The 26,813-nt window shown below is 39.5% G+C and overlaps 1 protein-coding gene and 1 long non-coding RNA gene across 2 annotated transcripts; one reads left to right on the forward strand and one right to left on the reverse strand.

Annotated features, from left to right (window-relative positions):
- Window positions 1-34: 34 nt before the first annotated feature.
- Window positions 35-23,306, forward strand: STAM (signal transducing adaptor molecule). Its single transcript, XM_081163228.1, has 14 exons — window positions 35-262; window positions 7,686-7,770; window positions 10,742-10,817; window positions 10,911-11,006; window positions 12,035-12,181; window positions 13,828-13,918; window positions 14,204-14,396; window positions 14,987-15,081; window positions 17,330-17,418; window positions 19,666-19,753; window positions 19,990-20,044; window positions 20,937-21,090; window positions 21,620-21,795; window positions 22,106-23,306. Exons 1-14 carry the CDS (start codon window positions 223-225, stop codon window positions 22,344-22,346), a joined length of 1,626 nt encoding a protein of 541 aa, XP_081019354.1. The 5' UTR covers window positions 35-222; the 3' UTR covers window positions 22,347-23,306.
- Window positions 634-5,046, reverse strand: LOC308569430. The gene is made up of 2 exons (XR_014000725.1): window positions 1,571-5,046; window positions 634-1,515 (listed from the first exon to the last, which is right to left on the reverse strand). It is a non-coding gene; the product is annotated as an uncharacterized lncRNA (long non-coding RNA).
- Window positions 23,307-26,813: the final 3,507 nt, after the last annotated feature.

A 26,813-nucleotide genomic window follows, 5' to 3' on the forward strand; every position in this document is an offset into this window, starting at 1 on the left:
TCGGCGACAGAGGAGAACCAAACGGACAGAGGGAGCGCGAGGAAGAGGAGGAGGAGGGCGAGTGGGGGCGGAGCCTAAGCCGCCGCGGGGCCTCGCTCCGTCAATCGCTGTGCTGAGGCGTCTGTGGCTGTTTGTTGTTTTCCGCCCAGGAGGGGCGGCAGGGAAGCTCGCCTTGCTCAGCCGCCGCCGCCGCCGCCGCTCTCCCCCCGCCGCCCTGGGAAGATGCCGCTCTTCACCAGCAACCCCTTCGACCAGGATGTGGGTGAGTCAGGAAGGAGGCCCGGGCAGTCAGTCTGGGCCCGACCCACAGATTACCCCCCGCCCTCCTGCCCCATCGCCAGCCCTTCCTTCCCTCCTCCGTCCTGGGTGCGACCCCCTCCCCATCTCCCCTCGGGGGTCGACCCGCCTCCCACCTGCCTTTCTTCTCCCTGCACGAGGGTCCCGCCTCGCCTTTGTCAAGTTCCCTTTCCCATATGTCAGGCGGGGTGGGGCTTAGCTCTTGAAAGGCGCGTCATGTGTCTTTTCATCGCCTTTATTTCCATCCTTTAAAGCTGTTTTAAGAGAGGACAAGGGGTCTCTTCCCCACCCCACCACGCCACACTTCTTTATTTTCCGGGGGTTTTTTATAAAAAAAATTAAGGTTAAAATCCACCCCAGAGCTCAGGAAACGTGTAGGTTGGTTCTCCCTTTTATCGCTGCAGCAAATCTTAGGAGGTAGCTTAAGTTGACAGAATGTGACTTGCCCAAAGATAAGTACAGTGGCACCTCGGGTTACAGACGCTTCAGGTTACAGACTCCGCTAACCCAGAAATAGTACCTCGGGTTAAGAACTTTGCTTCAGGATGAGAACAGAAATCATGCTCCAGCGGCGCGGTGGCAGTAGGAGGCCCCATTAGCTAAAGTGGTGCTTCAGGTTAAGAACAGTTTCAGCTTAAGAATGGACCTCCGGAACGAATTAAGTTCTTAACCCGAGGTACCACAGTACATTCACAAGTTATGTGTTCTTTCTTTAAATAAGTTGGTTACACTTGGTAGCTCTCAGCCTTTTCTATCTCCTCTTCTCCCACTAAAGTAATTCCTCATTGAGTGCCTGTCCAGTAACTTTTTGTTGTTGCTGCTTCAGAATTCCTGTAATAAGACGGATGTGATTTTTAAATAGGCTGCATACACATCATACATTTAAAGCCCTGACAACCCCTCCTGGGACAGGGGAGAATCCTGGGAACTGCAGTTTGCTTCATGCGCAGGTGCTGTTCTCAGCATCCTCAACAAACTATGGTTCCCAAGGTCCGCCAAAGGGGAAGTCATGGGCTTTAACTGTGTGCGGCTTCCAGTTCTAGTGGTTTGCCAGGTGGTATTTGCTGTTATAAACTGTTTTGTAGAAAGCCTTGTGGGTTATAAAATCCTTACCACCTGATTAAAATTACTCATCATGGATAGGGTTAGCTATGCACTTGGAAGTTACAGCCATCTTTGACCTACCAGTGTGTATACTGTATATATATGGCCAGCTCCCTTTCCCACATACATACATACACAGGATCACTGTATATTATGGTCTGTATGGTACATTCATAACCTACAGTGTCTTCATTGTAGGAACTGTTGAAAATGAATGAATAAGCCAATTCATATTTGGCTTATCTCTAAAATATCTTTTCTTTTTGGTAAGAGAAAGGGGAACTAAAGGCCAAAAGGCTTGGGGTAGATAGGTTCAATACTACACAGAACTTTACACTAAAGACATTAATATGTTGGAAGCAGCTATATAATATGTAGAGAGGGAGCAGCTTTTGCAGTCGTAGTTTGATGACAACAGAGCTTTAGCAAGATTGTTGTCAGTTGTAAGTTGGAATTCATTCAGCTCATGACTGGCTGACTTCAGTATTTATGTAGAGTCATCAGTGATTCATAAAAACATGTGGATATTTGTCACAAGGCCACACCTGTTATTGTGGGATAGTCTGAGAGGAGCTGAAACAAAGTATGAATGCAAAATGCAGCTTTTGTATTATTTCTTCAGATGCAGAAATCCAGGGGAAACGGTTGTTTCTGAAGAGACTGAGCATAGAATGTCCAGCAAATAAGAACTTCCTTGTTCTGTCACACCAAAGAGGGGCCACTGGATAGCTGAGCACACAGTCTTATTCAGATGTTATTTTTGTATCAAGATTTCCCTGGGGAAAGATTGGGAACAGACAAGTTCATATAGTAACTTTCCTGCCTGTCCTGCACTTTCCTCCCACAGGGGAAGATTAATGTGCCAGCATCAGGGGAGCTCCTGTGTTAAAAGAACTGGAATGTTAAGGTTCAAATGTTTGTTTCTCCCACAGTACAGAGAGGCAGGGAGAGGGAGTGAATATGTTTGCACAAGCCTTAAGACCTTCCAGTTTCACAATATGTGTCAAAGGGATGTCCAGATAGGCCCAAGAAGTGGTCAACCAGATGCTGCTGCAAACCTCAGAAATGAGGTGTGATGGATGTAATGGCTGATTCATCATGGATTGCAATGAAGGATTGTGCACTACCTTAAAATGCATTGGATTTGTTTAGTGTTTCTGGTGTAGCTCACCAATGAAGTTGTCCAGCACTCTAGTAATGTTTGAATTGAAGGTAGAATAAACTGATGACATGTAAAAACATAATGTTTGTTTTTATCAGAGCTTACACGGTGCTTCATTGAATTCCAGCGTGGTGTAGTGGTTAAGAGCGGTAGTCTCGTAATCTGATGAACCGGGTTCGCGTCTCTGCTCCTCCACATGCAGCTGCTGGGTGACCTTGGGCTAGTCACACTTCTTTGAAGTCTCTCAGCCCCACTCACCTCACAGAGTGTTTGTTGTGGGGGAGGAATGGAAAGGAGAATTTTAGCCGCTTTGAGACTCCTTAGGGTAGTGATACTGCGGGATATCAAATCCAAACTCTTCTCTTCCTTCTCTCCCTCTCTCCCACACTGTGTAGTGCTGTATGGATGAACTGCAGTGAGTCCAAGCAAAGCATTGGGCCTACAAGCTTTCATCCATATCACTTTTCAGAGATTTGTTTCCCTTTCAGATAATTTTTGCTTGTTCCGTTACACATGCTAGAAAACACAGTTTATGATAAACTCTAGTAAGTTTCTAAAACATGCCAGCTTCAAATCATTGGTTGCAAAGGTGACTTATGTAATTAACCTGTCAGCATTCCTTGTTCAAACAACGTGACAAGCCAACATTCTTTGAAAAGGATACTTCATTTCCACCATAGTTTTTAACATTACTTTGCGAGCACAGTCACTGAACTCAAAAAGCTAACTACAGCACTGTCAAAACTTGGGTTGCAACTGAATACACACACTTTTGTGTGTGTTCTAGTAAACATGGTGGGCCTTACTTTTGAGTGAACATTCATAGTAAAAGGCTGCATCTTGCATTAATAGCAAGTATTTAATTTTGTTTGGGAAGCAACACTGCAGATTCTATTCCTGAGAATGAATTCCATGGAGGAGCTAGAAGAGAAGTCATGTAGCTTCAATATGACTATCTTTTTCTTTCTTCAACTGAAATAGCATTGTGGTGGTGGCTGTGTGGAAGCCATTGCTTTCTTACCAGAGAAAGTTGCTGTTTGCGAACTGGGCTAAACCAGGAAATCTGATCAGTGAAAAAAATACAGTTGTTTAGGTTAGAAGAGGGCAGAAAGTAGATCAGGATTTGCAATAGATTGGCAAGGATTCCTTACTTGGTTGTTAATTGCAACAACAAAATGTCTTTTCCACCTATATTAGGCTGCTTTAATAAAAAAAGTTGAGTGGGATTGGGGTTTCATATGAAAGGACTGGGAGTTCAGTTCTGGTAGTGAAAATAAAGTTCAAAGCCCAAAAGGTATTCAGAAATGCACCCTGTTATTTAATTATCACTGTATATATTTTGCATGTGGCACTGGTAGATCCTTGTGTGGAAGTAAAACAAACAAAGTAGGTCCAACAGGCCTGAAGTCTTCCCACCTCTAGTTTAGATCACAAGCTTGTGGGCAGAGTTTGATCCTTTTTAATGTAATTATTTTAATTAAATAAAATAAAGCCACAAATTAATTTAGTGCTGCTTTGAATAATGTGTTGGTGTTACCATAGTATACAGCATTTATTATTTTTTAAATTACTAATACCAGGGATTATAGAAATAATGCAGTACAGTGGTGCCTCGCAAGACGAAATTAATTCGTTCCGCGAGTTTTTTTGTCTAGCGAATTTTTCGTCTTGCGAAGCACGAAATCCCACAGGAATGCATTGAAATTCAATTAATGCGTTCCTATGGTCAAAAAAAGTCCAAACAAAGCCAAATTTGGTACAACAAGAGTTTATTAAGTGCTCTTTAAAGTCACATATACTGTAAAGAGCATTTCAAAAATTGAAGGAACAATAAATTAAGTTTCTAAACATGACAGAAAAACATTTAAAAATCAACAAAGTGTACAGTACATTTTCTAAGACTCTGGAGGACAACTCGAAGAAGGTTCCTCTTCCACTCTTTCCTTCTTGCTGAAGAACCCCCTCCTCAACTGTTCCCCCAGCCACCCACCACACAGAAATTCAAATCCAGAATTTTTTTTAAAAAACAGCAGAGTGGCCCAATGGTCACAGAAAATCATAAAAATGCAGGGAAAAAAAACCATAAGCTTCCAAATTCTTGCAAACCCCTCCCCAACACCAAGTCCTTGAATTCCAAACACCCCAACCCAAAATCCAAAAACCCCCCAAAAAGTTTTAAAAGTTTAACTTACCAAATGGCTGCAAAAGAAGTTTTGGAAAAGCTTCAAAAATCACCAAGGTCTTCAAAAACCTCAAAAAAGGCTACCACACTGCGTGCTATGAGTTGCTCCTCGAAGTCAAGTCGCAACTGTATTAACAGTGTTAAGAAAAAGGAAACAAACTTGCAAGACGTTTTCGTTTTTTGTCTTGCGAAGCAAGCCCATAGGGAAATTTGTCTTGCGAAGCAGCTCAAAAAACGCAAAACCCTTTCGTCTAGCGAGTTTTTTGTCTTGCGAGGCATTCGTCTTGCGGGGCACCCCTGTATTACATATTTTTCGTTATACCACCATTGGGCTTCTGGCCTTTTTTTGGTGTTCAAGCACTTTAGGCCTGTGATGGCAGTCAAATGCTATTAAACCCACAAGGCTCACATGCCTTATTCCTGGGTCCTTGAATGCTATATTACATTTTTTAAAAAATGTATAGGTTTTAACTTGCAGTTAGAATACTTAAGGTGGCTTTTTACTGCAAGGATTTATTTTGTTACAGGTTTGTTTATTGTGGACAGCTGGTGCTTGACCTAATTACTGTTGGATATGTATTAGTGTTGGTAGACAGGACAGTGCTTTGTTCTTCCTCTCAGTCTGGGCTGATAGCAGTATTAGCATCTTGCAGGTTTACTATAGTCTGGAAACTTTCAAAGGCAGAAATTCTGTTTTCTGTCATTAGTCCTGGTTGAGGGAGGTAAGCATTTTTGTTTAGTGAGTATTTACTTTAACTTAAATGGCGATAATGTCTGTCTTTGGGCAAGCCATGATGATATTTAGATGCAAAAGCTGTATTGGATATTAAAGTTATCGAAGGCCCTAGCACATAGTACAAAATGGTTTAGTTTTATAATTCCTGTAATTATTTATTTAAAATATTTTTAACTTTGTTGTGTGTGAAATATTATATTGGAAGATTAAGCAAAAGAATGGTCAGCTTGTGAAAGATACATGAGAATGAAAGCATGTGCCCAACTGCCATAGTGCTGAATTGCTGGTTTCCTGGCAGAGCAGGATGTGCAGAACGGTCTCAGCTGCCTCAGCAGACTTTCAAGGGAAGGAACAGTAATGATAAGAAAGCAGTCTAATTCAACCCAGCCCCTGCCAAGACCCCACATGTCTCTTGTGCCTGTAATACTGTTCAGTCTGCTCTATATCTTGGAAATAAGGCAGGCGACAAACTCTAATACATTCTTCAGATTATCAGTCTTGGAAGTTCTAACAAGTCATAAGACAGCATTCTGATTTGACTTCTTCCCAGATTTTTTTTGGTGGGGTGGATGGGGGTGTAGTTTAATTTTTAGTAGAGATGTAGCTTCATCTGGCTGTGTGCTAGTAGGAGGGAACTGGTTTGGAAAGGAAAATATTATGTGTGTGCATAGCTGTCAACCAGAGGTTTCTTGAAGAACCAGAGCCATATAAGACTGTGTCCAAGATTGTTTGGAAAGCATTCTAGCCAGCTGACATTACAAAAAAATAAATCTGTCAATGAATTCATAAAAATAGTCTTGCTCATTGCAGAAGCAGCACTAACATTATACTGATGCCAGATCTTTGATTTCATTGTAGAAAGACATGAAAATTTGAGTTTATTATGCAAATCAAACCTTTACATTAGCTATTATCACCTTAATTCTGTTTTTAATGCGTATTTAGGATTGTGTATTGGGTATATAACAAACTTAGGTTTTACAACTTAACACTACTCCAGGACATACAGCAAATGGTTTATTTTTGGTAGTTTCATTCCACTTGTAGCTATGTGGGATGCCATAGCATATGTATTGCAGAATGAATCTTGCAGATGAATCTTTAAGGGCTTAAGTTCATTATGCACAGCCAAGTGTTGTGACTTGGAGGAAAACTGTTTTCTCCCCCCCCCCCCCAGAACTGTATGTATTTAAAGGTTGAATTAGCAAACTGGCCAGCTAACGATAGCACGGGATTACCCAATCAGTTATAAAATGTTGAAACAGCTGGGAGTAGTGATACTACTGAATTTCAGAAACAGGAATGAAATGGTAAACTGAAGGTTTTGCTCATTGCTACTGCCTCTGGGATCAATTCCATTCGCCCGTTGCAGGACTGATATGAAAGATGATTGATTTGTCATTCTCCTTCCCCTTTTTCCAAACATATCCTTAGGAAAGAGAACGACAGTATGGAGGACTCCTGGGAATAGAGAGTTTCAAGCCTAGCCTGAGGCCTCCAATGCTGAGAGCTGATCCCCATTGCTGTCCCTGCTTGTAAGGCAACAATGGAGACCCTGTGGTCCACCAGATGTTGACCTCTTAATTCTCATAAGGCGGAGCCAGAAATGGTGGGAGTCCCAACATCTAGAGGGCCACAGGTTCTTCAACTCTGTTGTAAAGGTTAGATCTGGAAGGAAGGAAGGGCTGGTAGCAGCAGAGGTATTACACAGTGGGTGGTAAGGTGGTAAAGCCCAATCTGATTTGGCCTGTTCTCACTTGTTTCAAATCTTCCTAGCCCCACCTTTGGGTCTGACTATAAGTCAGAGGAATGGTGTTTTTGAGCTACATTTCAAGGCAAAGTTCAAGCAAGTACATGATAGTGTAGATGATTATTATTGGCTTGCAGGATCTACTGGAGCGGCTGCAGCAGAAATGTGTTGACTTGACAAACCAATGTGCTAATGTCTTGAGTAATGAGATGCCGCTATTGAACATGTTCACACCCTCAGAACTACAAGTGTGCTATGTTTTCTTCAGAGTTCATATATTGCTTTGTTTCAACCCGAATTTCATACAATGCTACATTGGGGCTGCATCTAGGAATGTGTCAACATAATTCAGAGTAGGATGACCATATCCGTTTTGATGCATTTCTATTTAGAGTTGATACTGAAGTTTCACTTACTTGGTAAAGTTCACTCCAAGTATTTTTGTGTCACTTAGAAAAAGCAACTAGTGAAATGAATACTGCTGAAGACTGGGGGCTCATCTTAGATATTTGTGATAAAGTTGGACAGTCACGAACTGGGTAAGTATACGCTTCTTGTTTAAAACACTTTGTTATTTCATTTGGAAGAAGCAGAAATAAAGCTAGATAAGATCAAACTGCATGACACCTGCTGGAAAAAATAGAAAACCAAATGTGTTAATTCCAAGTTATGTACACTGCATTCATAGCCCTAGAATTTTTGAAAGGCACTGGAAATTTGGAGAGTGCTTTCAGCAGAATTGTTTATGTGGCTAATGCATAGTATTTTCTAAAAAAAATCATTAGAAATTTTATGTTGTGTTTTGCTGTATTTGTGTAATGCACTGCTGAAATCAGTTGGATATTGAAATCTTGTTTCATCACCTTTTTTTTGGCAGAAATTAAGTTCCCTCTTCTGGAATCTTCTTTCTGAAATGATCAAGCAGTTTATCATCTAATTTTTCCTCTGAGTTATCTAAATACTGTCACCTGTTGAATAAAGCGTTTCTTTTAAAAATAATTTCTCATACCATTTAAAAGCACTTTAGAAAGAGAGCTTAGAGCACACACCTCATCTTAGCAGAACCATTTGGTTGATTGATGTAATTTATCAACTCATTTTCCTCTCCCCTGTACCAATGTGTCATAGTATCGGCATGTGTAAGAGTGTAGTGCGCTTTACAACTTGGTTCTGAAACTTTTTTGCAGTTCAATATTGTAGGAGTTTTTAAGCAAAATGTTTGGGATGTAACTCAAACCCATCATTACTGACATGATTAAATTGCCCTAAATTAATTAATTCTAAGTCTAGTGTCTGCATTATTCAAAGAAACAACTGTTGAAAATGAAGATGGATTTGCCTAATTCCTCCCTTAAAATGCTGTGCTACTGTCTCCCTATATAGAGTTTTAGTGAGAATATTACTTATGATCTGCCTAATTTCCCTTCAGCCAATAATTATCAACTTTTTCTTATCTGCAAGTGTTCTGTGGACTTAGTCCTATTTAGTGCACTTAAACCTGAGCAATTTGAATCAGTCTGGGAATTGGGGGAGAAGGATGGATGTTGATATGAGAATTATCCTTTAGCTTACAGATTGGACAGATGGCAAACAGATCCCTTCAAATCTTGTCACTCCATGAATCAACTTTGCCTTACAGCATGATAGTTTATTTCATTTAATATATTATTAGGTTGCCTTTTAGGGTCAAACGCAAGGCAGCTTCAGACATATAAATACAGCCATCTGAGACTCCGTTTGATGATTTGATAAACTCTTTAAATATAAGGCCTTGAATGTCATATTATTTTTATAACTGAAGACTCAACAGGTTAGCTGACTGCAAGAAAATGAAATATGTGCTGCTTATGGAATAGAGCATATATTTTAATTAAAGTATCACCATAAATGCTAGTTTTTAGTGCTACCTTAACAGATTGTGATTATAAACTGCTGGTCTATGGCCCTAATAAACTGATTGATTGATTGTGGTTATATTGATAAGTATTTTAAGTTTTGTTGAAGTTTTCCCTATTTATTTGCATATGAGTTCACAAATGCAATTTATTCATTTTCCTCCTAATTATTTTGATAGTAAACTTGACAGCAGCTGCTTCTTGGAATAAGACAAGTTCACCGTTTTGTGCAGAGTGAAGTGACCATGCTATGTCACAGCATTTTCTATAATTAGTAGTGTTACGTATGAAGCAGTGGTTTGTAAAACAGACACCACCAAATATAGATTACTGAAAGCTGCAGTGTAACTTAAACTACAGCTTCCTTTATGTGGCTGGGTATCAGTGCTTTATGTTAAAATGAAATGGATACACCCCCCAAAAAAGCTGCAAGCATTTTTTTTTTAAGTAATCTCTTAAAGATAGAAATCTAAATGTTAGCTGCTATTTGTCACATTAGTCAATATTGTGTGAAACAGCTAAATTTCCTCACCGCAGTCTTTTGAACAAGTAGATTCTGTTATGTAGTGAAGATGGGCCACATTTACTCTCCTGTTTCTCACTAAAACATGGCATCTATAATTGCAACTCCATACTTCAAGAAATACAGTATCTATTTCCTTCATATACAAAATATCTCTTGGTAGCAGTTAGTTACACTCTGACTGACAGTAATGCAGTCTGTTAGCTTCTGGTCTTCTACAGTGACCTGTGTCTTCTCATACTTTATCCGATGCTGAAACCTCTGTAAATAGGCTGCTGTCTGGGATAGCTAGAACATTGGCTTTGTACCTAAACTCTGAATCTTAAGTTTATTCATCCTTCTGTTTGAGTTGTTTGTCATTCAAGCCCTTTGCTGTAGATGTTGGGCCAGTAAACGACTGATCTCTTGCTGTTTTTCAGTTAGGTGGCGCACTATGTGTGCTGAGAAACTCCAGATTCTAGCAAATCTTCCCAAGTTCTGCAGGGAGCTAACTTTGATACAGAATTGAACTGTTCATCTTGCCTAGAAAAAACTGAAGTATTTGTTATGGAAAGTCGTGCTACAAAAATTTCCTGAACTGAGATGCCATAGGAGGATATACATAGGGTAGAAGTGCACCAATTTTGGCTTAGTGCATTGAACCAGTCATTATTTTCCTCTCCAGCAACCAAGACTTGCTACTTGCCATTGCCTTTTTCACTGGATTATTCTTTCCTCAGGAAGCGGAAAAATCTCATTAAGGGAAATGAGTACTGTATTTTCTTTGCACAGGTTTTTTTTTTTTTTTTTTTTTTGAGAAAGCAACATCAGAACCTTGCAAAAGCCCTTGAGAAAGGGGATCATTGCATTAAGGGTGTGCCACAGGGACTCTTGCCACTGGAAAACAGGCAAATTATGTTATGGAGTGCCTCCGTCATTTTCAAACACATTTTCCTTAGCTGCTAGCTTGTAAGAGAGGGTTTTGCTACCTCCCAAGTAGCTGAATCAAAAGCTTGCTCTTACTCTCTTGTTGTGTGTGTCCATCCCTTTCATTGTAATGCATATTGTTGTTTATGCCAGTATATTTAAAGAACTGCTTATCTTATTTATCAGGCCTAAGGACTGTCTTCGGTCTATTATGAAGAGAGTGAACCACAAGGATCCCCATGTTGCTATGCAAGCGCTGACCGTACGTGGCCTTTGAAAAAATAATTTTGCTTAATTTTCACATTCTACTATAAAATACTTTAGTTCTAATCTCTCTCTCTCTCTCTCTCTCTAGCTTTTAGGAGCATGTGTCTCAAACTGCGGTAAAATATTTCATTTAGAAGTATGTTCAAGAGATTTTGCTAGTGAAGTAAGCAACGTGCTAAATAAGGTATTCTGTTTTGAGTCTTTTAAATTTGGTTATGTCAAGTTAAATGATTCCTGAAGTGGGGTGAAATACATTTGGGTAATGGAGTCATATACATGTGGACAAAATGAGGGATAGCCTTGTTAGTCTGTTGTTACAAAAACAAGAAGCATTTTGTGGCCCTTCAGTCCACAAAAGCTTGTGCCATAAATTTGTTAAGCCTTTAAGTTACCACAGGCTTGTGACTTTAGAGTGGTTTCCGAGATAAAGTTGTTAATCTATAATACTTCCTCTGCCTCAAGATAATCAGAAGATCCTTCTTTCTTCTGATTTAACTTCTTGTTGTCAAATGCTGGCCCAAACTAGAGTTAGTTGGGTTTGGGTGATCTCCCAGAGACAGAATCTCATCTCTCTTTCGTCTTGTCATCTGAATACAGTGCTTAGATGGGTGAGGATTAAGACTAAGAGGACTCTCAGATTTTAGGGAAGCAGGCCACACCTATGGCTTGGGAAATCTGAGCCATTTTAGACCTAGTTGGTAAATAAATGGGAAGCCTTTTGAACATCCCGAAAGCTGCTAACTTAAATATATATCCCAGTATTGATTTCACATGGTGGCTCTATTTATATTTTAAAGGCGCACTTAATGATTTGAGGTGGGGGATAGATTTTAAACTGGTTTGGGGTTGATATGAACAAGCATAGCAAAACAATTTGTGCTTCTTTTTGAGGGTTATAGTAAACAGCACTGAAATCAGTGTGAAAAGTTAGTTGTTATAAGTTACATCAAACTGATTTAAGTGGGACCCAAGTGCAGTTAACATGGACTAGACCCAGTTTTGTTGCTATGGCTCTGGAAATGGTTTTTTGCTAGTTGATTTGTTTGGAGGGTTTTTTCAATTTTTTTATGTTCAAATTTTATTACATTATTTTTATACTTGTATTTTATTTGCCTCATTCAGTGGACATCGTCCAGACTGGCTGCTTATAAATAAATGACTGCTTACAAATAAATATACTTGTAAACTATATTAGCATTATCCTTTTTACAGGGTCATCCAAAAGTCTGTGAAAAATTGAAAGCACTCATGGTGGAATGGACAGACGAATTCAAGAATGATCCCCAGCTTAGTCTGATATCTGCAATGATAAAGAACCTTAAGGAACAGGGTGTTATGTTTCCAGTTATTGGTTCACAGGTAAAGTGCTAATTTGCAAAAACTGTGGTTAATGTGAGATGTAATACTAAGAAGGCCTACGAATTATCAGTCTGCTGTTTTGCTTCCTGAATATAGCTGTTGTTGATTCTTTCCCATGTCACTGTTCATAGAAATGCACACCAAGTCATTGTTTTCAATGAAACATCTCTTTCTCAATTTAAAACTTTCATCTTCTGATGCAGACCCTTACAATGCCAAATCCACTTGGTAGCCTTGCAAAAGTCAGAGAAGAAGGTCCAAACACTTTTGTGTGCCAGAATGGTGTTGCCAGATTACAGCCTTAATTTACATGAGTGAAGATGAGAGCTTTGATATGTCAAAGGCTTTCATTGAAATAAGTTTGAGCTCATTAATTTAATATATGGGTGGGCAACATGATTCTGAAAGTGCATATAGTCTCAATTTTTGAGTGGTGGAAATGTCATCCCTACCCATCATTATGAAGAACATCCACGTGGCTTCCAAGTTCATATCCTTTGTAATTGTTTAAATTGTTATCTGAAAATGGCTCAAGCCTACATCTTGGAAGGCAATAAGTGCAAAGTACTAGTCCATGTTTTCTTGCTTATTTTCATGGCAAGGGGACGTGTGTGTAAAGCAGTGGTAGGCAATTTGTAGCCTTCCAATGCTGTTGGCCTGCAATTCCCATCAACCCCATTCAGTATATTCAATGGTAGGGGAGTTGTAGTCTGGCAGTATCTGGGGGACTACAGCTTCTTAAAATAAGTAAGTAAATAAGTTTGCTTGCTTGCTTGCTTGCTTGCCAAATAATTAAATTCAGCCAAGGGCAGTTCACAATATAAAAACAAAGAAATAGATAACAGACAAAACAGGAGCCTCCCCTCTAAATTTAAAAGGCCATAGATTGTTTAATTAGCCACAGGCCTGGGAGAAGAGGAATATGGAAGAATAATAATAATAATAATAATAATAATAATAATAATAATAATAATAATAATATAATAATAATAATAATAATAATAATAATAATAATAATAATAATAATAATAATAATAATACCCTGTCCACTCTGGGCGGCTTCCAGCAGAATATAAAAACATAATAAAATATCAAACATTGAAAACTTCCTGACACAGGGCTGCCTTCAGATGTCTAAAACTTGTGTAGTAAGCTTCCCCATGATTGCCCCCCTCCACTTCTTCACTGATCAAAGATTACAGCATCTGGGAGCAATGTGTCCAAGGAGAGAAGTAAAAGGGCCACAGAAAAGGCTGTTGAACCAGATGGGGAACCCACAAGCCAGAGGTTCCCCGTTCCCTTTCCTAATACCACCTTGCTAATTTAACAGGCCATTCACAAAATGTTCTATGACCTGCCAAGAAAATACTGTAACAGTAATTTACCCATGGTTTCTAGTTGCCAATTCAGATGTAACATGAGATGAGTTACACGGCTCATTTTGAGGAAGGTTTTTCATTTGTGTGCGCTGATGCAACCACCAACCATTACTGCGAGGTGAACTCTTAAAAGGTCAGCTTCCCCCGCCCCTTCCTCAAAAGAAGCTGATTTTTTTTACTAATATATTTCTGATATGGCCACAAATGCTGGATTTAATATATTGCGTTGAATTTTCAAATAACATCTACCCTCTTTGCTCCTGTAAGGCTGCAGAACAAGCAAAAGCAAGCCCAGCTCTAGTAGCCAAAGATCCTGGGATAGTAGCCAACAAGAAGGAGGAAGAGGATCTAGCTAAAGGTTGGTTATTGCTTGATCAGAATCTTCAGGTGATCACAGCTGATGATTGGGGCTCCAGATTTCAACCCCTCTCCCCATGGGCTGGATCTACATACTGTGAATAGAACAGTACCATTCTGATAGAGACGGAAGAGGGAGGTGATTATGGCAGATTCCCCCTGCCCTTTGCAGCTTCCATCATCCCCTCAGTGCTGTCCCATAGGCTTCCCTCATGTGAATAAATTCAGAGAGAAATCCTTATTTTGTTTTGCTTACACTTAAGTTGGATTTATTACTTTTTTCCAGCTATTGAATTGTCACTTAAGGAACAAAGACAACAACAAACGCCGCTTTCCACTCTTTATCCAAGCACCTCAAGCCTCTTAACTAATCACAAGCATGAGGGCCGAAAGGTTCGGGCTATTTATGACTTTGAAGCTGCTGAAGATAATGAACTAACATTTAAAGCTGGAGAACTTATCACTGTACTTGATGACAGGTAAATCTGCTGGAGTCCACAAATCACATTTGCACAGTAGATACTTGGGACAGGCAGACTCATGAAGCTGCAATTCACAGTTGACACACTTGCAAGCTCCATTTACTATCGCTTCTATTTTGTCAACCGTACAGGATTGTGATATAAATCTTGAAGCCCTTTTTGCATGCTTACTTCCAAAGAGACCCAGGAGTTTTATATCTTAACTTCATTGGATTGGATCGAGAGTATGTTGTCATTCCCATAAAAGTGGACCCTGTATTGTCTTTCCTTCCATACTGTAATGAACCAGAAGAAAAATCAAAGGCCCAAATGGCTGCTAGAATGATGAAAAGGCCTCTTGAAATTTGTCCTTCAGGGTGGATAGAGATGGAATTGGCCTAATGTTTTTGACCATTGAACTCTTCCTCTCACATGCATAGAATCATAGACTTGTAGAGTTGGAAGAGACCATGAAGATCATCTAGTTCAGCCTCCTGCAATGCAGGAATCCTTTTGGCCAATGCGGGACTCGAACCCACAACCCTGAGAATATGAGGCTCATGTTTTCCAATCTTTTATGTCTAATTCTTTTTTCCCCTAACCTATAGTGATCCAAACTGGTGGAAAGGTGAAACGCATCAAGGGACAGGATTATTTCCTTCTAATTTTGTAACTGCTGATCTTACTGCTGAACCAGAAATGAGTGAGTAATGTAATGTTCACATAGAAAAGTGCATTGCTTTTAGCACATTAAAGCTTAATACATCAAATGCAAGTCCCTGTTTTACACCCCCCTCTACATAGATTATATCATTTTACAAACAGTCTTAATAGTTATTTCTTGAATTGTTAGCTTTATTATTTGATAGGAACGTTTCATAATTTTGTCCTCTTAGAATAATTTATAATTTCATAATTTAGCCCTCTCAGAAGGACTAGTTATGTGAGAGTTCTGAAGCTAACTCATGTAATAGAAATCTTGATTCCCGCCTCTGCGTATTTTCTAATATTGTTACAAATTCAGATAGGCAAAGAGGATGCCTTTTGTCTCCAAGAGAATACCCTGGGTTATGCTAGATATGGCCTATTCCCTTCACTGATCCCTTGATGCAGGGGGAAATGAAATATCAAAGAAAAGTATTCTGTAATTTTTTTAATGTGGGAATCTCTGATCGTGTGTGCCATCTTGCAAAGTCAGACAGGTTTTGTAAAAGGCTCCTCCTTCCACCATTCACTTAATCTTATTACGTTAGCATGCTATCCCCAAGAGCCAGTCCAAAGGCAAGTTAGGGTTGTATTCTGTATAAGTTTTACTCTGGGTAGACCCACGGAAAGTATTATTTGCGACAAACTTAATTTCATTGGGTCTACTGTGAGTAGACTTAGTTGTCTACAACCCTTGGTTTAGAATGCCTAGATATCCAAAACATAAGTCTTTTCTAGTCTGAGTATAATATGAATAAAACACGAATGTCTAAACTTATGTGACGATGACCCATTTTATCTTCAATCTTATTTTCCCCCATTGGCTTTACTGGTGTGTGTGTTAGGTGGGTACTTCTACTTTCCTTTGTTTAATTCTAAATGTGCGTTGAGGCAGTACTGCATGTAATTTCAGTATTGTACATCTGTACATGAAATACGTTTTTGAAAATGATCCCCTCATTCTTTTTTCCCCTTTTTCCATTTGGAAGATTCCAGTTATTGAAAACTTCAATATTAGCATAACAGTGAAGAGACTTGAGTTACAACTCACTGGCCTGAATCTTAAATCTGCCATCCCCTACCTGGTTAACCCAGCACACTCCCTCTGAGCCTGTCTCCCCATCTGCAATGCAGGAGATAGCGATATCGATTTAAGACTGTTATAACAATTATAAGAACGCATGTGAAGTGCTACGAATACTTGAAAGTACCTTGCAAATGTTAAGATGGTGATGATAATTTGTTAAAAACCACAGAAACATATAAACAAATATCAATAGACTAGAATCCGGATCCTGAGTGACTGCTGCACTCATGCACAGAGGTCCCACTTATTATACTCCCAAAGTCACACCCACCCAAGGTTTGAGGTCTTTTCAGAGTGGCACCATAAGAGGTGACTGTCAGAAATAAATGTTAAAATAAAAAAAATCCTTCCAGTAGCACCTTAAAGACCAACTAAGTTAGTTCTTGGTATGAGCTTTCGTGTGCATGCACACTTCTTCAGATACAGAAGTGTGCATGCACACGAAAGCTCATACCAAGAACTAACTTAGTTGGTCTTTAAGGTGCTACTGGAAGGAATTTTTTTATTTTGACTATGGCAGACCAACACGGCTACCTATCTGTAACAGAAATAAATGTTGTTCTTGCCACCATGTGTGAACAGTGTTTTCCACTTGCTGGTGATGATGCAGGATCTTGTCCACAGAATCATATTGAGACCAAATACCTTTATGTCATGAACTATAAACAAAATAGTTTATAAACTATAAACAAAATATAAACTATAAACAAAATAGGGACGCGGGTGGCGCTGTGGGTTAAACCACAGAGCCTAGGACTTGCTGATCAGAAGGTCGGCGGTTCGAATCCCCGCGATGGGGTGAGCTCCTGTTGCTCAGTCCCAGCTCCTGCCCACCTAGCAGTTCGAAAGCACGTCAAAGTGCAAGTAGATAAATAGGTACCGCTCCAGCGGGAAGGTAAATGGCGTTTCCGTGCGCTGCTCTGGTTCACCAGAAGTGGCTTATTCATGCTGGCCACATGACCCGGAAGCTGTACGCCGGCTCCCTCGACCAATAAAGCGAGATGAGCACTGCAACCCCAGAGTTGGCCACGACTGGACCTAATGGTCAGGGGTCCCTTTACCCTTTACCTTATAAACAAAATGCCTCGATTACATTTTTTTCCCTCAGTCTAAAATTTTGTGTTTCTGTTCAGTATTCTGTCAACTTATATTTTCGCAGTGAAAACTGAGAAGAAAACCGTGCAATTTAGTGATGAAGTTCAAGTTGAAACAATTGAACCGGAGCCTGAACCAGTTTATATTGATGAAGTAAGTATAAAAATGTAGACCAACAAGGGGTATATGATAATATTTATAAAACTTTTCAGTTTGAGACTTGGAAGCACTTTTTTCAACTTACACAAATACTAATGCTTTCCTTCATTTTTAAAATGTGATTAGATTTTTATAATAACTTCAAATATTTTTATTTTGAAGCAGAATATAATGGTTTTATTGTGTCTCCCCATCTTTGTGCTTCACTTTCTGTCTTAATTTAAAGAAGTAGTCCACACTACTGTCTGGACTTCCTTAAACTGTCTTGTTCTGACTTCTCCTGTATTCAGTAACCAGGTCTCCTGAATTGTGTTCAGCTTTAGTCATACCTGCAGTGGACCCAATGAAATGGATGTCATGGCTAACATTTCCATGGGTGCATTCTGAGTAGAACTTAGTTGGACACAGACACACCCTTTATTAGAAATACTAAACACACTTACTTCTGAACAATTCCCATTGAATGGCAAGACTTATTTCAGGTAAACCTTTGTAGTGTTGCACAGGTGAAGTACAAAAAAGGGAAGATTATAAATCTTAAAAGTCCAGTGTGTTACTTTTCTGCATAAAGATTTTTGAAAAAAGAAAGGAAAACACCTGTATCTTGAATTCTGTTGAAACATTTCTTAGCAGAGACCACCAAATATTACATGCTGAATACCTGATAGTGGTTTTTATCACGGTGTTCCGTTGTGCCAGAAGCGGTTTAGTCATGCTGGCCACAGGACACAGAAAGCTGTCTATGGACAAACGCCGGTTCCTTCGGCCTGAAAGCAAGATGAGCGTCACAACCCCATAGTCGCCTTTGACTGGACTTAACCATCCAGGGGTCCTTTACCTTTACCTTTTTTTTACAGTGTTTCTGTATTTGTTTTATTAAATGAGGCCCAGCTTACTCTCACAGTGTATTCATAGCAAATTCTTGTCTTTTGTGAAGTGTTTGCCTTCTGGATTATGAGCTTGAATGGCTGTGTTCTGTGTTGTGTAGTTTCTATTTTTATTTTCTTATTTTTATATCCTGCCTCTCTTTTGTCATGGAAGCCAAGTTGGTTCCCAGATTTGGTCACCCATCTAGGCATTGGCCAGACCCAGATCTGCTTAGTTTCAGCAAGGTAGTGGCCTCATGTGTCTTCAGATCATATCCTGTGATATTTCTGCCAGAAAAAAAATCCTTGTCACATTCATAAATATTTGCAGATGCACCACTAGGTGGCAGTGATGCTAGTATAAGTAACATTAACTACTGGCATTCCACTTCAGAAATTCTTACAGAGTGACAGTTGAAAACAGCTTATGTGTTTGAAGGATATAGACATTGTGAGCTAATTCCACAGTGTGTTGTGGATGTGGGTGTATTATTATTTACTTGTATATCAAAAGACTTGCATATAAAAAGTCGCTAAGAACCATGTTGGTAGATGTGCAGTTTCCAGAGACTGTTATTTCTATTGTATTCCAGTTAACTAATCAATTTAAAATATTTAGAAAAGTCTCCAATTAATTGACTCATTTATTTATTATTGTACAAACTTACAAAAACCGTGGATGAGAGGCAGCATCTTCGAAGAGGGAATGCTGCTTGCAGCACTTTTAAAATAAAGTGTTTTCCCCCCTTCAGAACTAAAATGCTGTGCAGTTTAGTGAATTAAGTAATTGAGGTCCGTATAATTTTAGATTATTTGTTTGGGTGACTCCAGTACACAGTATATGCATTATAAAAATTTTAGTTGAAAACTTCCACCAGGCTGTTCATAGAAGGGACATCCTTATTGTTAAGACCTTGAGAGGAAAACATGCCTATTGTCAAACCTGCTTGTGGAATGTGTTGTCAGTTCTGGCACTGTTTCTCTCATAGAACGACAGAACATTAACAACTAATAAATGGTTCATGTAATGTTTTTATTAGAACTATTGTAACACTTCAGCTGTACCCGTAGAAAAAATGCAAATAGTTTCTCATGCTGAAGTGGACCCTGGATTTAATATTTCCGATTCAGCAGCCACCCACATGCTACATGCCAGAAAACTTTTAGAATTAAAAGTTTCTGATCTTTTGAAAGCACTTTCTGATATGTCATGGAGGTCTGCTGTTGGAAAAAAAAATTTTAATGCTGTTGGCTGTGCTGAAGTCATTGCGTGTGCTCAAGTTGCTGGGAGTGCCTACAGTAATTCTTTGAAACATAAATTATGGACTGCTCATAGATCTGAACCCAAATAAATAATGTGTGTGTCCTATTCTAGGATAAAATGGACCAACTGTTGCAGATGCTGCAAAGTGCAGATCCAGGTGATGACCAGCCAGACCTCCCAGAGCTGATCCACCTTGAAAGTAAGATTTCTTTCCCCCTGTTCTGTCCTCATAGTCACAAACAAGTTCCCACCTAAGGACTACAGGATGCTAACTTCATCATTTCTCTAAAATCTTTACTCGATTATCTCAAGTCATCTTGTTTGTTTTGTGGAAAGTTTTCTCTTTTAGTATAACTTTTTCTTAGCTAGCTTGATGTTCATTATTAAAAAAAATTATTGAGATTTATAGTTTTTCTATTTACATTGTGTTTCTAGCAATGTGCCATCAAATGGGACCTCTCATTGATGAAAAGCTAGAAGACATTGACAGGTAAGAACAGATATCAAGAGAGAAACACCTGATATTGCAAAGCAGCAATTGTTTTGTTTTAACCATTTATGTGTCTTACTTCTGAACTTCGTAAGCTACTCTTTGGATTAACAATGGGATAAAAAACCCTTTAAATTAAATAAATAACTTTAAAATGAAATGGGTTTATCTTTAGAGATAGGGTAGCTATTTCAAAACAGAAGGTCTTGTGCATTTTCAGTAATGACAGCTAATGCAGCTTTTTAAAGTTATGGACCAGACATTTGACTAGTATTTGTACATAGACAACTTTCTTTATATCCTGTACTAATTCTTCATGGTAAGGATCACAATTCCCTGTCTCCAACCCCCCCCCCCCCCAAAAAAAATTGTGGTCATTTTCTCATAGTAGGAGGTATGGATGGCTTCCCTGGCAGCTATCTGTTAGTTATCTTTGAGTGTCTGTGTACTACTTTAGGGCAGGCATTCAATTCTCAGTCTTACTCCCTTTCATGAAGTCTCCATACCTGGTTCCCTTGCATAAATTGAAACATCCGCTGTCTCTGTGTAGCACTTCGGTTCTTTAGGAGGTTGGAGGAAGAGGATGGAAGTTGCCTTAGTTGCTCCTGTCAAAAAGCATGAGAGCGCTCTTTCTCTTTTAAAGACTCTGACTGCAACTTTACCCTTCCTCCATTTGCAGTAAAATGATGCCTCCTTCCATGGATAAGTCAAGGTTGGGGAGCCTGTGGCCATCCCAATGTTGGGCTACAGTTCCCATCATCCCTGATCATTGGCTAGACTGGGAGTTGTATTCCAAAAGGATCTGGAGGTCCAGCCACCCAATGATAAACTATAAAGCTAGTATCTGTTTTGTGTAAAATAATGTTCATTGATATTGAAATGTTTCATTCAGGAAACATTCTGAGCTGTCAGAGCTCAATGTGAAAGTGATGGAGGCACTCTCATTATATACCAAGTTGATGAATGAGGATCCAATGTATTCAATGTACTCAAAACTACAAAACCAACAATATTATATGGCTCAGTCTGGTGTTTCTGGCTCTCAGGTATGTATTTGGAGGATGTAAAGATCTGAGGTAGATAATTGTGTTGTGGCATTGATCCAAGAAACTGGTGGATAATGCACAATTCAAGTGATAAAGCCAGTTACGTATAGTTGAACCCTTCAACGTTAACATTTATAAATTAATAACTTGTGAGGGCTCCTGCACCCAAATATAATGAGGTTATATTATTTAACAGATTTCACAAAACATCATTTACTATGCCTCCCAATTCACTGTATATGATCAAGAGACACAAGAAACTGCAACTTCCATGCATTCTGGGAGGAACTGATCCAGGCTTCTGGAGTTTGTAGGGGTGGGGTTAAGCCCAGTGGTGTGGGGGTGCTCACAATTGGGGGCGGGATAGAGTCATTAGTTAGCACTGTTTACATAAACTAGCTTTTAAAGCGGTGACTATTAAGATGGTTTCGAATCCTGTTTTTATGGCTTTAAGTGGAACAAAATAATAAGCGTCACTTGACATTAGCCTATTCCTGTGTTTATCTCTTCCCAATATTTGTGTGTTTAGGTTTATCCAGGGCAACCTCAAAGCAATGCATATTTGGTGGCAGGAAATGCACAGATGGGTCATGTTCAAGCCTACAGTCTTCCATCAGAGCAGCTACCACCTCTGAATCAAGGCACAATTACTCCAGCAGCAAGCTCTGGATTACCTAGTCAGCCAGTTCAGACATCTTACACAAAGTAATTGTGAAACTTCAAATATCCAAAACTTGCATGTAATGTTAGCTAGAAATGCTCAAGGGAAATAATAATTGACAACTTGTTCACTAAAGCTATCTTTGTGACACCTGCAGTATGTTTGGATTGGACATTCTGTTTCAGGTTACAGAAACCTCTGCTTTCCTTAGGTTTGCAAAACAGGCTCAAGGCGTGCAGTGGGGTGGGGAGACCTGTTTGTTTTTTAAGATGAAGGATCCAATTTCAATTTTTTTTTTTGTACCTCTTTTCAGTCTACTTACTCTTTTTTCTCCCCTCTCACCCTTACCTCTAGCACAATGGTTGGTTCTGTTCCAGGAAGCACATATTCTAGCCAAGCTTCAGTCTACAGCCCACCCCCAACTGCTGCTACTGCTGATGTTGCTGCTTACCAGAATTCTGGAACTATATCTCAGGTGCCAAACTATAACTTAGTCGCCTCATCCCTGCCGCAGCCACCAGGCAGCCAACCACCACCACAGCAACAACCTCCATCATCACAACAAAACACTTATTCCCAGAAGGCACTACTATAGGATAGAGGACTTCTGATTCCTAATCTACTCTAACCTCTGCTGACGGCAGTTTACAATGTTATGAGTTTATTCCTTTAATATCTTAAACGTGGGTTATCCTCGGCTTAATAGGAATCTTTCTTGGTGAACAAGTATAATGATTCTATTTGCACTGACTTTTTAGGATTATTATTTTTTTAATTTGCAAAGGAATTAAAATACTTAGGACATTTAATTCCTTTAAAAATGCCTAAAATTGGTACAAGGTTATTTATGTCTGCTGAAACTGGCTAGTTTGTGACGAGTCAACTTGGCAAACTGTTGTGGCATATATGTTTATGTACATATAGTGTGTTTGTGTTAGTGGCCGTTTTGAATTACTATGGTGATCATGTGAATATATAACACAGTGTTAAAATAATTTACTGTTTTATTAATCATGAACAGATGGAACATGTTCATGGATTTTATAAGGATGTTTGTTCAAAGTGTAGGAGAAGGCTCTAACCTGCATATCACAAATACTTACTGGCTATGGATATGCTCTTGAAACTGAATTGCCTAGTTTTTTCATTAATTGTACATTGAATGTGAGTGTGTCCTTCCTTCCTGTAGCCTTTGGGTGCTACTAGATGACACTATCTACCAAAGTAAGGGGTCTAGAACTTCAGACACTCTGCATTCAGAAAAGATTCTGCTTTTATGAATAATGGTTTCAAAATAATAACTTGCAAGCTGCTAAACATATGGGACCATGAAACACATCTGAACCATTTTATCTTTTATTGTTTAAATTATGTAACTTACATTTTCATGCTAGTTTTGTGTCACCTGAATGCTGAATAGTTATATTCTGTGTACGTTGGTGGAGATCACACCAAAGACAGAGAGGGGGCACTTTGGATGTGAGTGAGTGGCATTTTTAAACTGGAACAAGAAGAAACACTACATTTATTAAAGTCTTGTTAAGGACTGCCATAATTGTCAGATTGCTTCGTTATGTGTATGGTGTTAAAATATTGTAGCCTTTTTATCCTTCATAGTCTCTGTGTAGTTCCAGAGTATGTCTACTGCACCTAATGCAGATCATCTCCCAAGTACATCCTGAAGTTATAGCCATGGAAATGGTGTTTATGCCCTCTGTTTTCATGGGGAGACTTCTGATTAACTGTTCGTGCCTTGAGCAGTGGAGCAAGCTTAGTTCTCTCTTCGCAGCAGCTTGGGGAACATTTTCTGTAGAATTCATCAGCGAACTTTAGCATTTATCTGAACATAGAATAGTGGGTAGCTCTTTCTCTCTCTGTTGTGTTTTTTTAAAAAATTCCACTTATTTCTTTCTACCTGCAGGTATTGCTATTTCCCTGCAGGTATTTATTTCTGTCTTTTGCTGCACACTTAGGGCATAGCTTTTTAGAAGTAGTGCCTGGTATGCATTTAAGAATTTCCCACCTTGCAGGAAACAATATTGGGCATTATGAGATCAGATCAAACAATGGATCTTCGATCTGTGAGTACAGAGGAGATAAGCTGCTCACTATTGGCTCATTTGACGCCTGTTGTGGTACCCACCACATCTGTTTCTGCTATCCCTTTTGCTGTTGTATCTGCTTCTGACGCCAGCATGATAGCTGCTTTGGGTTTGGGTTTCTAAGTTTGCCTCAATAAAGCAATATCTAATAGGCGATGAATAAAGATTGTGAATGACCTTCAGACTAACCAGGAACCTACACACAGGATGGAGGACAGTAACTTTTCCTCCCCAGGACTACAGGATGACTTTCCATAAGTCCATGTGCTCATCTTGGTCTTCAAGGAGAATGCTGAGAATGCTTCTGCCTGCTCTCGGCCAGAGGCACCTATGTCTCTCTTTTGCCTGATATTGTTTAAGTCAGTGGTTCCCAAACTTCCCCCCACTCTGACCATTTGAACATTGCTGAGAGTCCTTGTGGATTTTCTATCTGTTCTAGCAATTAGAATGTGCTGTGCTAAGTGCTGTGTGATTTTTAATTGTATTTTTATAGACATGCCATGGACCACCTGAATGAAGCTTGTGGACCACAGTTTGGGAACCTCTGAGCTTTGCCACTCCGCTTAGCTCTTGGGACCACAAATCCAAATTTCAGACACAATTGGAATGCTGAATCAGCATTCAGATTCTATCACCTATCACATTAGTGGCTTGGGAAGAGCAAGATCCCAATGATGTTGACTAGGATTGGTCCTCTAAAGCATCACCATTTTCCTGCTTACCTTACAGAGATGCAGCATTGAGAATAACCAAGACTGAACTTGAGTGACTTGCCTTTATATAATAGAATTGCACAGCATTTCTTCCAATTCTGGCTGATCCAACAACTGGCTCTTTCTTGGTATCTACAGTGGGGATTCCAAGGTCACTGTTGACTGCTATGGTAGCCACTTCTTTTGTTCCAAAGCTCTTTACTCCTGCTCTTGATGTGTATCCTCCACTGTGTTGTATGGTCCTAGCGTTGAACAAAGTAGACTGTTACCTTATCCCTCCAAGTGCGATTCTCATATAAGTGCAGGCCAGGGTTGGCTAACCTATGGCCCTCCAGATTGTCAGACTCCAGTTCCCAATAGCCTCAGTCAGCATGGCCAGTGATCAGGAATGACGGGAGCTGTGGTGTAGCAGCATTTGGAGGAGTGCAGGTTTCCCATTACTAGGTAGACCTTAAGAGCCTTGCTGAATGAACCAAAGGTCCATCTAGTCAAATAACCTGTTTCTTATAGTCACAAATCGCATGCCTCTAGGGAAGCGAAAAGTAGGGTGGGAAGGCAAAACCTTTCCCCATTGCTATCCTCAAGCAACTGATACTCAGTGGCATATTCTCTTGCCCCCTGGAGTTTGGATGTAGCTAGCATGGCTCATACTCATTGATAAAATGATCCTCCACTAGTTCGTCTTCCCTCCTTTATACTATTTTAAACCTAGTAATCATCACATCTAGGACAATCTGTTCCTTAATTATGTGATGTGCTTTATTGTGTCCATCCTGAATCCTTCCAATTACTTCCAACACCTGGTATTATGAGCAAGGAACAAAAAAAACCATGTTCTTCTCATGCAAATAATAATCTCAACCTCTCATGTCTTCCCCACCACCACCCCAGTGTATTTTTCAAAACTGAAAAGCCCCAAACACCAGTTTGGCTTTATCTGGAATCTGCTTCGATCGCATGATCATTCTGGTTGCCTTTTTTGGGTCACATTTTCCAAATGCAGTTGTACCATGGATTTCTCTAAGGTCATTACAATATGGTCTGTTTTATATTAATAATCTCACAGTTGCTGCCCACTTATTTTCATTGAGCTATTCATCATGACCCGGAGGTCTTTCAGACCCTATTAGCCTGTACACACAGCCACATGCAGCTTGTTTGCTACAGTATGCATAACTTCATTTATATTTAGCTTCATTTGCCTTATTATTGCCCATTTCCCCGTTTTGGAGATGCCCTTTTGGAGCTCTGTGCAGTCACCATTCTAAACTGGTGTCATGTGCAAGCTTGTCCATTTCCCCCCTAATTCCAGGTGACTTAGGAACAAGTTAATTAGCACTGATTCCAGTACAGATCTTTAGAAAGTCCATATGTGTCTGTCTTGCATTTCAAAAAGTGTTCACTTACAGTCACCTGCTTCCTGTTTTTCAATGGATTACTAATGATAAACTTCTAGGCCCATCATATCACATCAGATAGAGCTTTGGAGCTTCTGCCAAACTGTTGTCTAACTCATCTTTCCTCAGTGATGGTCTATGTTTATATGTGGAACAAGTAAACCCCATGGATTGTCTCTTATCCTCAGAAAAACAGCAGTCGTGATCCTTTGTCAATGACATAGTCTTCCTGTGTGTTCAGTCTAACCACAACTTAGCAGTACCCCTACCATCTGCTCTGCCTGAGGTGGGCAAGGACTCTTGGAGGAGAATAGTGACGAGGACACCTGCCTGATGACTCTTGGGAGAATATCTACTGAATACAGCAAGATGGAAGACCCATAAATCACTCGTAAACATTTTTGGCTACGGAACTCAAGTAGAAGAGCTAGGAAAGACTTGCACCAGAGACCTCTGAGCCACTGCCATCTGGAGCAGGAAATACTGGTCTTGCATGGTACAAATTGTCAGGAGTGACAATTTATTGCAATATATAATAAAAACATTTTTACTTGGGTTTACTATCGCAGTTTACTAAACAACAACCAATGTCTAAAATGCAAAATGTTAAACACATTTGCAAAATACTATTGTTATTCTGAAATGGCATAATAAAACTATGGTCAGTATTGATGTTGAGTAGTGATTCAATGATCTTCAGATGAAGATCTAGCTAGTGGTCTTCAGCAGCATATAAATGGCAATTAGTGGATTAAGTGCTTTAAAGTAGAATTGGATTCAGGATTGCATAATTCAGGAGTCCTGTTCTTGAAATAAAACTCATTTCTTTATGTACAAATCTTGCTTGCAG

The sequence above is a fragment of the Podarcis bocagei genome, assembly GCF_964188305.1.
Source record: "Podarcis bocagei genome assembly, chromosome: 12".
In the NCBI taxonomy this organism is placed as follows: Eukaryota; Metazoa; Chordata; class Lepidosauria; order Squamata; family Lacertidae; genus Podarcis; species Podarcis bocagei.

What these genes read in the sequence shown, in the direction of transcription:
- STAM (XM_081163228.1), top strand. Translation starts at nt 223, where the DNA reads ATGCCGCTCTTCACCAGCAACCCCTTCGACCAGGATGTGG. An exon ending in GTTGGACAGTCACGAACTGG is followed by an intron (nt 7,771 to 10,741) that starts GTAAGTATACGC and finishes CTTATTTATCAG; the next exon opens with GCCTAAGGACTGTCTTCGGT. An exon ending in TAAGCAACGTGCTAAATAAG is followed by an intron (nt 11,007 to 12,034) that starts GTATTCTGTTTT and finishes TCCTTTTTACAG; the next exon opens with GGTCATCCAAAAGTCTGTGA.